The sequence below is a fragment of the Neomonachus schauinslandi genome, chromosome 4 (genome assembly GCF_002201575.2).
Source record: "Neomonachus schauinslandi chromosome 4, ASM220157v2, whole genome shotgun sequence".
NCBI lineage: Eukaryota > Metazoa > Chordata > Mammalia > Carnivora > Phocidae > Neomonachus > Neomonachus schauinslandi.
In genome coordinates, this window is record NC_058406.1 from 76,759,089 (window position 1) to 76,776,725 (window position 17,637).

Here is a 17,637-nt window from a genome sequence, read left to right on the forward strand (position 1 = left end):
GGTCCTGGGATCGAGCCCCGCATCGGGCTCCCCGCTCGGCGGGAAGCCTGCTTCTCCCTCTCTCACTCCCCCTGCTTGTGTTCCCTCTCTCGCTGTGTCTCTCTTTGTCAAATAAATAAATAAAATCTTAAAAAAAAAAAAAACCAGTATGGAGTTTCCTCAAAAAATTAAAAACAGAATTACCCAATGATTTAGCAATCTCGCTTTTGGGTATATGTCCAAAATAATTGCAAGCAGGATCTCAAAGAGATATTAGCATTCCCATGTTCACTGCAGCATTAGTCACAATAGCCAAGAGGTGGAAGCAACCTAAATGTCCAGTGACTGATGAATGGATAAGGAGAGCATGGTATACACACACAGTAGAATATTATTCAGCCTTTTGAAAGAAGGAAATCTTGTCATATGGTACAAGATGGATGAATCTTGAGGGCATCATGCTAAGTGAAATAAGTCAGTCACAAAAAAACAAATACTGCATGATTCTACTTATATGAGATATCTGAAGAAGTCAAGAAACTTCTGTTTCTCATAGAAACAGAAAGTAGAATGTGGTTACCAAGCTGGCAAGGAGGGGTAAATGGGGAGCTGCTGTTTAATAAACACAGAGTTTCAGTTTTGCAAGATGAAAAAGTTCCAGACAGCTGTTGCCAACAATGTGTGTGTGTGTATATATACATATATATATACGTTTTTTTATTTCTTTGAGAGAGAGAGACAGAGATAGCAACAGAGAGCACGAACGGGAGTTGGAGAGGGAGAAGCAGGCTCCCCGCTGAGCAGGGAACCTGATGCAGGGCTCAGTCCTAGGACCCTGGGATCATGACCTGAGCTGAAGGCAGACGCTTAACCGAATGAGCCACCCAGGCACCCCAACAATGTACATATATTAACACTAACGTGCCATACACTTAAAAATGGTAAGATCATGAATTTTATATGTTTGGAGTCACAATAAAAAACAAAACAAAAGAAAAAAAATAACCACAATATCAGAATCACATCTAAAAAAGATAATTATTGGGGCGCCTGTGTGGCTCAGTAGGTTGAGCCTCTGCCTTTGGCTCAGATCATGATCCCAGAGTCCTGGGATCAGGCCCCACATTGGGCTCCCTGCTCGGCAGAGAGCCTGCTTCTCCCTCTCCTCCCTGCTCATGCTCTCTCTCACTATCTCTGTCTCTCTCTCTCTGTTAAATAAATAAAATCTTCAAAAAAATAAAAATTAAAAAATTAAAAAGATAACTATTTAATTTCATGAAATATTCAGTCAACTCCCCCCGCCAAAAGAAATACTTATTTCTAAAGAAAAATTCATCTACTAATATTTTGGGTTTTTTTTCAAATATGTTCACATTACAATATCCTAGTTTTTCTAAATTCATATACTTTGTAGATTAAAATTTTTTAAAAATTATTCACAAAATATTTGAATGTCTAGAAATATGTTAAAAATGTGAGACATTAAGCTTTTCAACCAAATGATGTAAAAATATAGTATTTAACAGAATGGTACAGTATTGTTTCAAAGCAACTTTAAGAAATTAAAACCTTGAGGTACCTGGGTGGCAGTCGGTTGAGCGCCTGACTCTTGGTTTCAGCTCAGGTCATGATCTCAGGGTCATGAGATCCAGCCCCTTGTCGGGCTCCACACTCAGCACAGAGTCCGCTTGGGACTCTCTCTCCCTTTCCTTCTGCCCACTGCTCCCCGCCTCCCCGCACCCTGCATGCACACTCACTCTATCTTAAATAAATAAATCTTAAAAAAAATGGAAATATTAAAATGTGACTAACTGCAGAAGGAAGGAAGGAAGGAAGGAAGGAAGGAAGGAAGGAAGGAAAAAGAGAGAAAGAAAGAAAGAACTACAGAGAATACAAAACAACTCTATAACCCATCAAAATGAAAACCAGGGCAGCAATGGAAAGATGACAATGAAGAAACCAACACTGTTACTGTATGCTACAACCTGAAAGTATGGTGAGGATGCAGTTTGTCTGAGAATTCATTATTTGTTTGAGTTCCTAACAGAGGTAAAAAGCAAAAAGCAACTAATGGTAATATAAATGGCTACATTATAATTTTATGCTTGAATTTAAGACATTATGGAATGCATATGCTCTCAATATACTGACCAGTCTCAGGAAGCTAATCATAGTTTTAGAGATTTAGTTTCAGGCAAAGACAAAAATTTAGCTCTGAACAGCAGGTCTAACAAACATGATGAGAACCACACCACCTATAGCCTTTCAGGAATAGGGAACCACCACCTGCTCTAATTATCTTTAGATTTAAAATAATCCTGGAGGCTGAAAATGGGCAAGAAGCCATAACACTCTTAGTACCGTATTTGTCAACATCATCACTTACTTCCAGTTAATCTAGATCAGTAACCCCATCTGGCATTAAATCCCACAAAATAGCCACACTAAGCCATAAAGAAGCAAACCATCTACAGCAGTCATGTTTGAAAAACAGTACTAATATAAGCCAAAGAGCCTGGTATCAGAAATGTTAAACAAGAGCCCACACCCTAATTAGAACATGCTATCTATCCATTCCTTCACGACAGACCTACTGAACACATAATTGAAACTGTTAGTCATTTTTAAGAAGATGCCTCAAGAAATATAAAACTTTAGCAATCTAAAGAGCTTAAAAACCTTTAGAAGTACCCACATATCTCAAACTTCAAATTCCATTATAATTGCAGCAGCTTCTTCAATGCAACAGGGCATGCAGACAGAATGACTAGAATGGAAAATGTGTATCATCTAAATACAGAGAATCGCTCTAAATTGTCTTCACTTTCATTCTTCCAGAACTTAATGATAGTGAGAAGGAAGAAGGTATTCTAAACTAAAACCAAGGAATTATAGGGCTGTGTTATCAGTCAGTTACTCAGACTTGAGTAAACCCTAAACAAAGTAGATCCTAATTTGTAGAAAACACACTGCTAAAAATAGATACACACAGGTGTCATTCTGGGTCACTACACCCAGCAGCCCACAAGTAGTATCATAATGGTGTGTGGAAGAAAAACACTGCCTGAAAATGGTCTGAACGGGTTAATACACCCACAGTTTCCGATCTCTGATGCAGGACTCTACTCAATGTGCCACAACGGTTAGCCAGCCCAGGAAGCACTGTTTCTCAGGTGAGGTTTCAACAAAGTGGCTGGGAAGGATGGAACTCTAAGTTAGTATGCTCTGAGAATGATGCCTGGCCATGAGAAGCTGGTTGCTCAGGTAAGTGTTTGCAGGTCGCAAACCCTCCTGGCCGACAGAGAGGCCCCACAGACAAACAGTACACCTGCACCACTTCTCTAGAAGAAGTACTCCCTGCATCAAAAAGCTGGCATTGGTCGAATATGCAACTGGGTCAGAGAAATGGACCACATCAATGAGATAAACTCAGTTCCTTTTTTTTTTTTCACAGCTTTATTGAGATATGATTCACAAACCATACATTCTATTCATTTAAAGTATGCAATTCGATGGTTCTTACTATATTCATAGAGTACAACCATCACCGGTCTCAGTTTTAAAACATTCCTATTACCCCAAAATAAACCTCATATCCATTTCCCCCCAACCCTCCCAGCCCTAGGCAACAACTAATCCAATTTCTGTCTTTATAGAATTGCCTTTTCTGGAGATTTCATATAAATGGAACTATACAGTATGTGGTATTTTACAGCTGGCTTCTTTCATGTGTTTAATATTTTCAAGTTTCATCCATGTTACTGTATACATCAGTTCTTCATTCCTCTTTTTTGCTGAATAATATTCTACTATGTGGATATACCACACAATTCTTCTTCACAAGCCATAGAATCTCTTTTGTTATATAAACAAAGCTTTGAACAGTGATTAGGCCCCCACACTAGCCCATAAATGCCTATTTAATCCATATTATAGCTGAAAATATATCATTAATTGCATAATGCTATAGTTCTCTAGAAGCATTATCAATTACCACAGTGTTATCTGGATCAATAAAAACACCGGATTGAAAGTCCTTTATAATTAAGTCAACTGCTTAACATTTTCTTCCCCTGTAAATTGTAGGAGGAAAAGAACTTGCAAGCCCTGAGGCCTCAACACTTCAGGACATAACTGTTTTTTGACTTCACCCAGTTGAAGACAATAAAATTACAACTATATAAAGCTGGTTTCTGCAACCTCCATCTCTTCTTGCTGGGCCCTTCATCCCTCCCCTCCAACTTTGAAATCCAATTCCTTCTGTACTCTTCACTCCATCCCCTATCCCCAAAACAAAGCAGGATCTTTTACACCTGTTAACTAATGCATCTTCATTCTAAATAAAATAATACATTTACATGAAAATGTTACTTAAACCAGACATTTATTTTCTAAGACATTCTCCCAAAACACAAAATGAGAATTAGTTTCCCTAGATGAACACTTTCCAGCATGAACAAGCTGGTGAGGGGGTAGTTTTTTGTTTTGTTTTGTTTTTGCCAAGAGACCCTCCTGAATCACAGTAAGCCCACACCATAGCATATTTAGTCAGTCCTCTCAGGGTAATGCATATCCAGAAGGAGGGCAGAGAAAAATAAGGAGCTGTTATCAAATTTGTTAGGTATGATAACTGTATTGTGATTATGTCTAAAAATATCCTTATCTGTTAGAAATGCATAATAAGGTATTTGGATGGAATGATGTGATATCTGAGATTTGTTTCAAAATACTTTAGTTTGTTGGAAGAACAAGTATTATGAAAATGTCCACTACCCAAAGCAAATTACAGATTTAACACAATCCCTAACAAAATGCCAACAACATTTTTCACAGAACTAGAACAAATAATCTTAAAATTTGTATGGAGCCACAAAAAACCCTGAATAGCCAAAGCAATCTTGAAAAAGAACAAAACTGGAGGTATCACAATCTCAGATTTCAAGATACACTACAAAGCTGTAGTTATCAAAACAGTATGGTACTGGCACAAAAATAGACACATAAATCAACGAAACAGAACAGAGAGCTCAGAGAGCATGATTATATGGTCAATTAATCTTCGACAAAGGAGGCAATGGGAAAAAGACAGTCTCTTCAACAAATGGTTCTGGGAAAAGTGGACACCAACATGAAAAAGAATGAAACTGGACCACTTTCTTACACCATACACAAACATAAATTTAAAATAGATTAAGGACCTAAATGTGAGACCTAAAACCATAAAAATCCTAGAAGAGAGCATAGGCAGTAACTTCTCTGACATCGGCTGTAGCAACATATTTCTAGATATGTCTCCCGAGGCAAGGGAAACAAAAGCAAAAATAAACTATTGGGATTATATCAAAATAAAAACTTCTGCACAGCACAGGAAACAATCCACAAAGCTAAAAGGCAACGTACTGACTGTGAGACAGTATTTGCAAATGACATATTTGATAAAGGGTTAGTATCCAAAATACATAAAGAACTTATAAAACTCAACACCCAAAAAACAAATAATCCAATTTTAACATGGACAAAAGACATGAATAGACATTTCTCCAAAGAAGACAAACAGATGGCCAGCAGACATATTGAAAGATGCTCAACATCACTCATCATCAGGGAAATGCAACTCAAAACCACAATGTGATATCGCCTCACGTCTGTCAGAATGGCTAAAATCAAAAACTCAAGAAACAACAAGTGTTGTGAAGGATGTAGAGAAAAAGGAACCCTCTTGCACGGTTGGTAGGAATTCAAACTGGTGCAGCCACTGTGGAAACCAGTATGGAGATTCTTCAAAAAATTAAAAATAGCTTTTGGTCTTTTAGTGATGCTGCAGGGGTGGCTGCTGTTCTCTGAGCTTTGCAATGTCACCCAAGGATGACAAGAAGAAGAAAGATGCCAGAAAGTCAACCAAGAAAGACAAAGACCCAGTGAACAAACCTGGGGGTAAGACTAAAAAGAAATGATCCAAAGGCAAAGTTCGGCACAAGCTCAATAACCTGGTCTTATTTGACAAAGTGACATGTGACAAACTCTGTAAGGAAGTTCTCAGCTATTAGCTTATAACCCCAGCTGTTGTCTCTGAGAAACTGAAGATTCGAGGTTCCTAGCCAGGGCGGACTTATTAAACTGGTTTCAAAGCACAGAACTCAAGTAATTTACACAAGAAATACCAAGGGTGGAGATGACCCAGCTGCTGGTGAAGATGCATGAAGAGAGCCCACCAACTGTACATTTTGAAAAATAAAACTTTATTAAATTAAAAATTAAAAATAGAATTACCCTATCATCTAGTAATTTCACTCCTGGGTAATTTATCCAAAGAATATGAAAACACTAATTCAAAAAGATATGCACACACTTATGTTTACTGCAACACTATTTACAATAGCTATATTATGGAAGCAGCCCAAGTGTCCATCGATAGATGAGTGGATAAAGAAGAAGTGGTGTGTGTGTGTGTGTGTGTGTGTGTGTATGTATATATATATATATTATTCACCATAAAAAGGAATGACATCTTGCCATTTGCAACAACATGGATGGAACTAGAGAGTATAATGCTAAGTAAAATTAAGTTGGTCAGAGAAAAACAAATTCCATATATGGAATTTAAGAAACAAATGAACAAAGGAAAAAAGAGACGATCCAAAAACCAGACTCTTAACTACAGAGAACAAATTGATGGCTACCAGAGGGGAGGCAGGTAGGGGGATGGGTGAAATAGGTGATGGGGATTAAGAGTACATTTATCATGATGAGCACTGAGTAATGTATGGAATTGTATCACTATATTGTACACCTGAAACCAATATAACACTGTATGTTAACTATACTAGAATTAAAAATTTTTTAAAAATCCAAAAAAACCCCACTTTAGTTGGAAGGAGGACAATGGGAGGAGAAATGAAACAAAATACTGGTAATTGTTGAGGGCAGGTGATAGGTATGTGAGAGTTCATTATTCTTTCCTGCCTTATGTATGTATAAAAATTTCTATAGTAAAACAGTTTTAAAAGAACAAGAAACTGTTCTCTTCCTCACAGGTAGTCTTTTGCTTCTTCCGTTTTCCTTCATCGCACTTACTGTTGTCATTATACATTTTTGAGATTATTTAATGATTGTCTCTAACTAGACTTTAAGCTCCATGAGGATTACAAAGATGTTTGCTTAGCTCTAGTAGAATTGCTACCACCTCACAAAGTTTCTGGCATGTGATAGGCCTCCAACAAATATTAAGTAAATGACTTAGTCAATATGAGAAGTCCCCATTGTGCACCTGGGTCAATATCAATAAATGCTCAATAAATAAAATGGGGGGGGAAGCCAGGAACCTTTGGATGAAGGAATTCAACATATTTACCTATATGTACCTACCATTTAAATTGACATGCTTTTCTATTTAAAGTGTAGTAAAAATGTCACAAAACAGATTTAACTTCATCTAGCTTGTCCTCACTTTACACATGTGATGTACTCAGTTAATAACTATAATCTCCATTTTATGATATGGAAACTATGGAACTAAAAAGTTAGGAAACTTTTTCAAGGTCATGATGAAACAGAAGCACAAGTGAACAAAGCTCAGCTCTGTTCTCAGGCCTCATGCTGTTCCTAAAAGAACATGATTTTAGTCTCAGGAAAAATAAAACAATAAAAGAGGAAAGGGAGTACTGTATATATTAATTCAATCTTCAGTGGCTAAGAAACTTGAGTAGATGTATGACAGTCTCAGGTGGAAATATTTTGACTTTGCCCAAAACAATTTCAAGGTTGAAGCACCTAGCAGTAGAGGAATTCTAAAAAGCAGAAGGTGAGGCATTTAGACAATAGGCAACAGAAAAAGGTGACACTTAAGCAATGTTTTGTTTTTTTTAAACTGGGTAAATTGAAATAGTATAGCGAGGGACAACTAACAAGAAAATTCATAAAGAGAATAAGTACTAATACTAAGACATTAAGACACAAGTCCCCTGGGTTCCCAAATTTTATTTATCTCAAATATAATACTAGAGGGCGCCTGGGTGGCTCAGTTGGTTAAGCGACTGCCTTCGGCTCAGGTCATGATCCTGGAGTCCTGGGATCGAGTCCCGCATCAGGCTCCCTGCTCAGCGGGGGGTCTGCTTCTCCCTCTGACCCTCCCCCCTCTCATGTGCTCTCTCTCTTTCTCTCTCTCTCAAATTAAAAAAAAAAAAACCTTAAAAAATATATAATACTAGAATTAATGTTTCTATTTAATCATTATTTTATATAGAAGTAGCCTACTAAAATATCACTATGCTCCCAAATCCTTTTGAAATGGTTAAAATCCAAGTTCACCTTAATTTAGTAATAGATAATGATGTGCACATTCAGAAAGGCAGAACTGCCAAATGTTTGCCATTAATGGAAACATAAACTATTTGTAAAACTAATCTTAATTCAGCCAATCTGAATGCTCTTGAGCTATGGTGCCAAAACATGTCACAGCCACATTTTTGGAGAACATTTAGAGACAAACTAATCAAAGTCTAAAATAAAGTCTGCCACAAAATCTAAAAAATTAAAATACCTAGTTTTAGCAAAAAACATTTTAAATATCCCAATAAACTTATTGTGGGGAGAGAGTCTGGAAAGATTTTTTTTTGTTCACATAGAGGGTTACAAAGAGGTATCTGGCCTGGGTTGAATTCTACACTAGGTTACTCTACTGTTACTCAAGCATAATTACTACTCTTGGAGCTGCTACAAGGACTCAGGGCGTTCAGGTTTACTCCTGTACTCTTTATATCATGGGTTGTCAAATCATGCTTCCAATTTGCAGTACATCATTCACTGCAGGGTAACGATTTACATATGCAATTTCCAAACAAGAATGAAAGATTTACTTGCCCTATGATGGCTTCTTTTCAACTTTTAAAATAATTTATAAAAGCGCCAGCTGAGCATGAATTCACATGCCCAAATAGTCTATCAATACCTTCAGCCTTTAATGTAAGCAGTAAAAGGAATACTGTCCTCTGAAGGCAGACAACACTGCTGACCCACACGAGGCATTGATTTGTAGTTGTTTTTCCACTGGGGTGATGTATTTGCACTCAGCTACTCACGGTGTCTACTAGGTCCCCCTGGTGACCGACAGTACATGAAGGCAGTAGTAGGGTTCGAAGACACAGACCGGCAGCGGCACAGAGGGTGGAACGGGGAAATCATGAAAGATTAACACGCGAACAGTACACATGACGTGACTGAGAATTACGTTTGCATTGCTGGGGTATTTGAGATCGGCACCAGACACTGTCCCGTTTCCTTTTAGAAACAAACACCCATCCGCCTCTTTCGGGCTTCTGAGTCCTACCTCCTATTTAAATCACGAGTGTGATGAAAAGACCGAACCAAGGGGCTCAGCACTAGACACACGTCGCTTCTCGGGGATTTGGGGAAACACTGATGTGACAAATTGCCATAATTTTCTAAAATATGGTGGAATGACACACCACCTCTCCTACCACCGACCGAAGACACAGAGTCGTGAAAAACCGACCTGCGGGGCCCACAGGGGAGGGGGAGGAGAGCGCCAGACCAGGGAGCAGCCGGCACACGTCCCGAGCCCAGGCTAAAGAGTCTCAACTATTAGGGGCGGAGGGTCGCACCCGGGTCACGTCTCGGGGCTCTCGGGATGCTAGGGGAGCCAGGGCGAGCCCGGGCGAGGAGACCCGGGCCCCGGAGCCCGGCGACCAGGGCGCGAGAGGCGCCGGGGCAGCCGTGGGGGGCGCGGGCAGCGCCGCCGTAGGGTCTGCGGCGCCGGGGCTGCCGGGGAGGGCGCGCCGCCAGGTGCCGGACGGCAGGGGGCAGCGGGTTTCGAGCGGGCGCCGACCCAGGGAGGGAAGAGGGAGACGGGCGAGTCCCGCGCGGCGAGGGAGGGCGCCCGGCGGGCTCGCCGCCGGCCTACCTGGAGGTAATAGGGTTTCCTTAGCCAGGCCCCCGGACAGAGACTCCTCGCCATGGTAATCACACATCGCCCCGCCGCGCCGCAGTCAGAGGCGTACCCGAGCGCTGGCGACCCGGCTCCCCGCCTTCCCCCTCTTCCCCGCCCCCAGCCCGCCCGGGCCCGCCCACTCCTCCGCCCCCGCCGCGGCGTGTGCCGCGCTCCCCCCGGCCCCGCTGCGGTGACGGCGGCCGGCTGCCCGAAGCTCGGCCTCCTGCTCCGCTTGCCCGGCCGCCGCGGCAGTGAGAGCCGCTGCTGCCGACTCCGCCATAAAGGGGAGTCGCGCCTTGCCTCGGCCGACACAAATCCAACTGCGCCTCGCGCTTAAAGGGGAGGCGTGCGGAGGAGGCAGAGGGCGCGGTGGAAGGCCGGGTGTTGCACGCCCCACGCGGGGAGGGGCGGGTCGAGCAGGGTGTGTACCGCGCCGTCCGGAGCGCCGACTCTTCGGACCTCGCGGACCTAGCCGTCGGCTACCGGCTCCCAGCGCTGCTTCCGCCGCGCCTCCCGCCAACCCCGCTACTCCTCCAGCTAGGACTGACGTTCCCTTTGGACTGTGCTCCTTCAGTCGGGACGTGTCTGGGCGGGCTGCACGGAAATTTAAGGGAAGCTTGGGGTTCCTTGCATGGTGACGGGCTCGTTCTCCCTCGCGCGCGGCGGGGGGTGCGGCCGGGGCAGGGGGCGTCTGCCGCAGCCCGAAAGACCTAGGGGCGCAGCTCCTGAGGGCTGGGCTCTGCGCTTTGTGGCGGAGCGAACGCAGACAGGGCTCCTCTCCGCTGAACTGAGAGTGCCCCCCAAAGCCATTTCTTCTCTTAACGGCCTTAAACTTTTTTAAATGTACTTTTAAAAAAATTCAGACTTTAAGTTTGTATTGTTCTCAAACATCTTCAGAGTTTTCCTGGCCCCACCCAGGAACCCTGACTCAAAAGAAAAAAAGAAAAATAGTACTGAATTAAATGCAGTCCTGAAGATAGGAGACCTGGGACGTGGCATAGCTACTCAGTGAAGGCTACATAACGAAGCGTGTGGTGTCTTTCTTTTGACAGTGAAGTCCAAATAAGGGAAAAAAGAGCCACCCTAGTGGGAGAACAGCTGTTGAGAGAGACGCGAGAGATGCATAATGAAGGAAGATGCGTTTTTGCTTCTTTTTACCCCACATACTACCTTTTCACGTGATGCCAACACGGTTTGGGTAGCCAGTTAGAACTCATTCTGGCCTGTTGCTCTGAGCAGTGTTTTCTCCAGAAGCAAATCTTTACTCAGTCATTGTGGTTTTTACCTAAACCTCGTTCTGGTGCTTTGCATTTCTGGAGGAAAAAACAAAAAAAAACAAAAAACTTTGCACCTGCCCCTCCCCCAGCCCATATACAAACACAGATGTTTTAAACCAGGGTGTGTGGGATTGCTTGCAGATAAATCCATTTTTCACTGATTTTTAGTTTGGGTTAAGAGAACAGTAATTTCTTGAGTTAGCTAAGAATGGATGCTACCTGTTTCATTCATTCATTCATTAATCCAATAAATACTAATTGAACACCAGGACATTGTTCTAGTTGGTTGGGTTATAAACCTGAACAAAACAGAAATCTCAACCCTTGTGAATGTTACGTTTTCAGGGTGGGGTAACAGGCAATAAATAATAAATGTAGCAAATGAAATCAAATAGGGTAATAAAGCTGATATGGGATATAAAAAAAGAAAACAAATCAGTGGAGATGAGGGGCACTACAGGTGGTGTAGGTTTGAAGAGAAATATCAGGAGTTCAATTTGGACATGTGACATTTGAGATCTATTAGAAATCCAAGTGAAGATCTTGAGTAGGTAGTTGTATATTTGAGTCTGGTGTTAAAGATAGTGGCTCAAGCTAGAGATATTTGAGAAATACTAACATTTAGATGATATTTACAGCCATGAGACTGGACAAGATCACCAAAGGAGTGAATGTAAATAGGAGAGAACCAAGGATGAAGCTAGCAAAGGAGACTGAGAAGGAGCAGCCAGTGAAGGAGGAAAACCAAGAGAGAGGTGCCTGGAAGCCAGGTGAAGATAGTGTATCAAGGAGCAGTGAATGCTTATATGTGAGTAAGGACTGAGAACTAACCTTTGGATCTAGTACCATGGAGGCTATTGGTAACACTTCAGTGGAGCAATGGGAGAAAATTTGATCCGTGTGGGTTTAAGAAAAAATGGGAGGAGGGAATTAGGATGTCTAATACACACAATTCTTTTGAGAAGTTCTTGACAAAGGGGAGCCCAAAAATGAGCAGTAACTGGTGATGGAAGTGGAGTCCACAGCAGAGTGACAAATTGGGAAAAATACTTGTTTTTGATGAGAATGATCTGGAAAAGATCTGGAAGATGAAAAATTAATGTAGGATCAAGAAGAGAAAATTGCTGGAGCAGTGTCAGTGAGTGGGAAAGAGTTTGGAATCTAGCACACAAGCGAAAGGATCTTCTGTAGACAGGAGCACAGGCTCTTCTATGGGAACAGGCAAGCAAGTGTGTAGGAGGGGTAGTGGGAGTCTGTGAAGTTCTCTTCTGATCATTTCAGTTTTCTCAGAGGCAAAGGAAGTAAGGTCATCAATAGAGAAGTGAAGAAGAGTAACTGAGCTTTGAGGAGAGAAAAGGTGTGAAGTAGTTATCTAGGAGAATGGGAAGATGAATGGACTAGGGAAAAATCATATGCTTACTGAGTGCCATAAGGACCCACTTGAGTTCATGGTCATGAATTTAACTGAGATAAGTCAGTGTGGTGGTGCCTTTTTTTGTCCACTAATAATTGGCTACCAGGATGCAGGCTCAGAATAGGCTTAGAATTCTTTTTAATCAGGTTTCAGCAAGGAAGTTGAGAATATAACTAAGGGAGAGATTATGATTCTCCATGGAGTTTGGGATGAGGGAAGAATGAATATGGAGAGATTAAGGACAGAGAAAAGGTGGTAGGATCAATGAATTGCAAGTTTTTGAGGGACTGTAGGAGTCAGAGAATAAAAGGGAATTAGCTGGAAAGATAGATAGATAGATAATAAAGAGTCTGACTCCATTTTTAAAATATTCATTGACAGCTTTCAAGCTCCACCTCTTCTCTTTTCCCTGTGCCGCGCACCCAGGAAAATTGATAAGATGACTCTTTTGGTGCTAGTGGAAAGTACAAACCATGCAAGACCCAGCCCACTCGAGGGAACCTTCACCCTGGTCCTACCCCTCTATCACCATAAAACCCTAAGACAGTCTCCTTTCTCTGCTCCCTTAGACCACATTTGTACCAGCTTAGGAGCCTGCTCTGCTCTCCACAGAGAGCTGCTTTTTGTGAGTAATAAAAATTTTTTTAAGATTTTATTTTTAAGTAATCTCTATACCCAACATGGGGCTCAAACTCACAACCCTGAAACCAAGAGCTACACGCTCCACCGACTGACCCAGCCAGGTGCCCCATACAACTTTTCATACTCTCTTGGTACGTGTGTGGCATCATCAGTATCGACATCCAAACCAAATCTGAGGTAGAGGAGTCCATCCTACTTCTGCAGAGTGACCACAGCAATATGGCTATTAGAGGGGGATGCATGAAAACAAGATTATGGAGAAGTGATGCAGTCTAGAGTGGAATGCAACAATGGCAGTGAGTGCCTAAGGAGTGTGGAATACAGTGTCATTGGAAGAGACTCAAGGAGAGTATCATAAGGATTATCTAGTATATATTGAAAACAAGACTTAGAATTAGGAAAGGTGCTAGAGAGGATGCCAGTAGCCAAAAGATAAAGTCCTTGAAAAATAAGGCAGAGTGATATATGAGTGAGTAGGTGACTACCACAATGAGGAGGGTGACAACATCAGGGGACATGAGTTAAAAAACAAAGCAAAGCAAATACTGGGCAGGGGGAGAAATTAGAAAAGAGAGAAGAAGAACAGCCTGAAAGAAGCAATGAACAGCAAGGAGGATTCCTATCCCACCTCCAAGTCCAGTGGAATGTTTCCTTTCTCTAGCTTATTGTAAGAATATAGTATGTAATACATATAACATATAAAATATGTGTTAATCAACTATTTATGTTATCAGTAAGGCTTCCAGTCAGTAGTGGGCTTTTAAGTTTTTGGAGAGTCAAAAGTTATGCACAGATTTTCGACTACATGGTGGGGGTGTTGGCACTCCTAGCCCCCATGTAATTCAAGGATCAACTGTATAGGAAAATCAAGATCAGTAATCTTTGAACTCTTGTTTATATAACCTCAAAAGAGCTTTGAAAAATACATCTATCCCCTTCTCATTTTTATATGTGTCCAAAATTTTTATCATAAAATAAAACAATTGTAAAGGAAGCAATTTCAATATTACATTGTAAATATTGGCATTTAAAAATAAGAGCCACACAAGTCTTAAGTATGTTCAGTGGGCTATAAATACCACAGCAGTTTGATACCATTTAAAGAGTAAATTAAAAAATTATTTCTTCAGCTATCCTAATTGAAACATTATTCCTTTTTCTTCTTCTTTAACTTTTATAATTCCATTTCCCTTATAGAATTTTGTCCTGTTATATATTTTTACAGATTCTAATTTATTTTTCAACCTGTCATACTTCCCTGCAATAAAAAAATAATTTGGCATGTTAATGCCGTTTACTTTCATTTTAAAAATTTGATTTTTGAATACATAATACTCTCATCTGTTTCAAAAAGAGAAACTAACTTAAAAGTGTAGATTGAGAAGTCTTTTTCCCACACTCATGCCTTTCTACCTTATCCCTACCCTACAAAGTTAATCACTCATTAATTTTTAATGTATTCTTCCAGTGCCAGTGTTCCTTTATAAATAAAAACAAAATTGAATATGTATTTTGAGTTGAATATATATTTCATCCCCCCTTATCTTACATAAAAGATGAATTGCTTTATTACAGTTTTAAAAACTGTAGAATGGCAATGTACTGATTAGATTAATGAAAATGTACTAATTAGAACAATATCAAATCACACCCCTGATAAGAACTCTTCCTTTACCTTTTACCTTAAGTGTGGGGTTGGGTCACCAATTCAACTCACGTTCTTCAAGGACGTTTCAAAAACCTATGGTGCTTTTAGTTTTTTGGATTCAATACCAATAAGAGCCAAGGTTGCAAATGGCAGTCCTAGGCAGGCATGTTTTGTTTGGGTGGTTCAACATTTACAGATTGGGACATTTCACATAAAGATCCAGATTTCTGACTCTTGTGAAAATTGGATGATCAGCTAACTCACTGTTTCATTCACTCAACAACAATGAGTTGGCGTCTGAGTACAGCATCCTCCTCTTTTCTGGGCCTGTGCTCTACAGTTTGCCACAGTTGCCCCCCCTCACTCCCTAATGTTTCTGCCTCAGCCCCCAGCACTTATATCTCTTTCCAGGCTGCTCCCTACAGGCATCTGAATTTGTGACCTCTGAGTTAACCTCCTTGTGAGTGATTTGGGAAAGTAGACACAATCAGGAGTTTCTCTGAAGCTTCAAAATGGAAAGCAGGAAAGGGACTAGTGGAGAGAATAGAAGGGAGATTAGGCTCTGAACTAGTGATTCAATTAAAAAAGAACCCCTGGTTTATGTGAAATTCCCCAGAGAACAGAATAGACAAATTATTTACACTGTGTCCTGGGGTACAAATTCAGTCACCACCATCCACTAGAATGGTAAGGCAAGGTGGTGACTGAATTTGCACCCCAGGGAAAAATGAAGTCTGTTGTGACTTAGTCATGAGAACATAAGACTAAAATGAGAGACGGGGCATTAAAATAAAAAAAATTAATAGAAAGGAAGGAAAGAAGGAAACTAAAATGAGAGATAAGGCACATATTTATCTTCTATGAAAAGGCAAATTGAATATTGATTTTTAAAAATACAATGATTCTCTAATTGCTGATATCACCACCAAATATTATGAATCTATTGTGTCCAAAATATTTATAAAATGATGTTAGGAGTATAGAACACAAGAAATTTAAAAGGAAGTAGGGCAGGCATTTTGTGTCTGGTTTTTTAATATTTAATTTAATTTAAAGGAATGATTAGAATTTGACAGTAAATTCTAATTCATTATTGTGTCCTTAATACCTAGCACAGCACCTGGCATATAGAAGATAATCCATAAACATTTGCTGAAAGGATGAATGAATAAATGAGGCTGCCAGGAGGACAAAAAATACAAAAACAGAATAGGTTTTAAAGATGTTTTAACTTAAAAGCAACATTCAAAATCTGAAACAGAATTATGAATGACAATCTATATTCCATTGTTCATTCTTATTGGTACATTCCCTGAAGAAATATTGTGGGTTTTTTGGAACAGTTCCTCAAGAAAATAAACAGCCTATAATAATTTGATGCTAAGATTTCATCTGACTTGAGGCATAACACTGTAATTCTGGAAATTGAAATTCCCCCAATGAAAACATGGCACTGAAAGACTTCTATTGAGAATTCACGATGACTATAGCAAACATGTCAGAAATTATCATATAAAACTTGTCACATGCCTGTGATGATGGCATTTCTTAGAACACCTTTGGATTAATCATGAAAACAACTATTCTCTGAGCAGCTGCTGGAAGAAAAAAAAACTTGTCACATGGAAGTTATTGAAGGGTTTACTTTGTTATGGTGGGTTGTGGTCTTTAGCAGGATATCAACTTGTCCTGAGACAGAATATTTTCAGCCTCTGGCAATAGTCTCAGGGTCTCCTATAGAATAACTGTCAATGTCATAACATTCAAATAGCATTCTACAATCTTGTTTCCCTATTTTGTGTATAAGGATATGCCATGCTCTCTACAGAAGGGGGAAATTGCATAGAGACTTCAGCAAGAGGTGACCTGGTAGCACACTCCCAGAGCCCTGCTTATTAGGGTGATTTGTAGTGTGGTCTTCCCTCTGAAGACCAACCCTAAATATTTCCCAGTTCTCTTGAGCACAGGAATAACCATCCAAATCCAGGGAACATCCAATTCTCTCAGATGACAGCAGAGATCTTAGGAGACCCAGATGTTTCCTTACTAATTACCCCCAGTAAAATCCAGTCCGAACCAACCAATTCAGAAGATGTAATAAGGGTCCAGATTTCTTGTGGAGCATATTCCTTATCTCTTTCCAAGTTCTTTGTTTTTTTTTCTCTCATTTTCTTCAGTGTTTATTGTTTTCCATGTAAGTGATTAGGAGCTATCTGGAGACAGATAGATTTTTGTTTGTCTGGTTCCGCCACTTTCTCGCTGTGTGACCTCCTTGGGCAAGTTACTTAAAATCTCCATGCCTTAATTTCATCTTTAGTAGTAGGTCAGTAAACCTGTGTGACAATTAAATTAAGCTGTATGTTATAAAGTTCTTAGCATAATACCTCACGCAGGGTAAGTACTACACACACATAGATGCCTAAAATGCCATGCTGGAAAACCATGGGCAATCACTTTTTTTTTAAGTGAAAAAACAATAAAAGGAGTTTTTCACTTCAAAAGCATAACTGGGTAAATAGACAAATTTACAACCATTCCTGTGAAATTCGTTATTGAACAAATTCATGGAGCACCAACATCTTTAACCAACCTTCCCTAAAAGCTTAGATAAAAATCCATCTTTGAGTTTTAGGGGAATGAGCTTTTCCACACAAATTAATTTTCCTTTTTTTAAAGATTCATTTATTTTAGTGGGGGAGGAGCAGAAGGGGAGGGAGAGGGAGAGAGAGAA

The 17,637-nt window shown here is 40.3% G+C and overlaps 1 protein-coding gene, 1 non-coding gene and 1 pseudogene across 4 annotated transcripts in view; 2 read left to right on the forward strand and 1 right to left on the reverse strand.

Moving 5' to 3' along the window:
- The window catches only part of DIPK1A (divergent protein kinase domain 1A), a 125,229-nt gene extending 115,204 nt beyond the window's left edge, over positions 1 to 10,025 (reverse strand). For 2 of the 3 annotated variants that reach the window (XM_021690100.2, XM_044914561.1), the window contains exon 1: positions 9,899 to 10,009. In XM_021690100.2, the coding sequence (XP_021545775.1) occupies positions 9,899 to 9,952 (54 nt within the window). In that variant the 5' untranslated portion in view covers positions 9,953 to 10,009. Of the gene's footprint in view, positions 1 to 9,898 lie in introns of all 3 variants that reach the window. The other variant, XM_021690099.2, reaches the window with a different exon arrangement.
- LOC110580408 lies at positions 5,832 to 6,180 on the forward strand (annotated as a pseudogene).
- Positions 10,026 to 16,436: 6,411 nt separating the features above from the next.
- LOC123324742 lies at positions 16,437 to 16,502 on the forward strand. Its single transcript, XR_006540009.1, has one exon. It is a non-coding gene; the product is annotated as a small nucleolar RNA SNORD58 (small nucleolar RNA).
- The last annotated feature ends 1,135 nt before the right edge of the window (positions 16,503 to 17,637 follow it).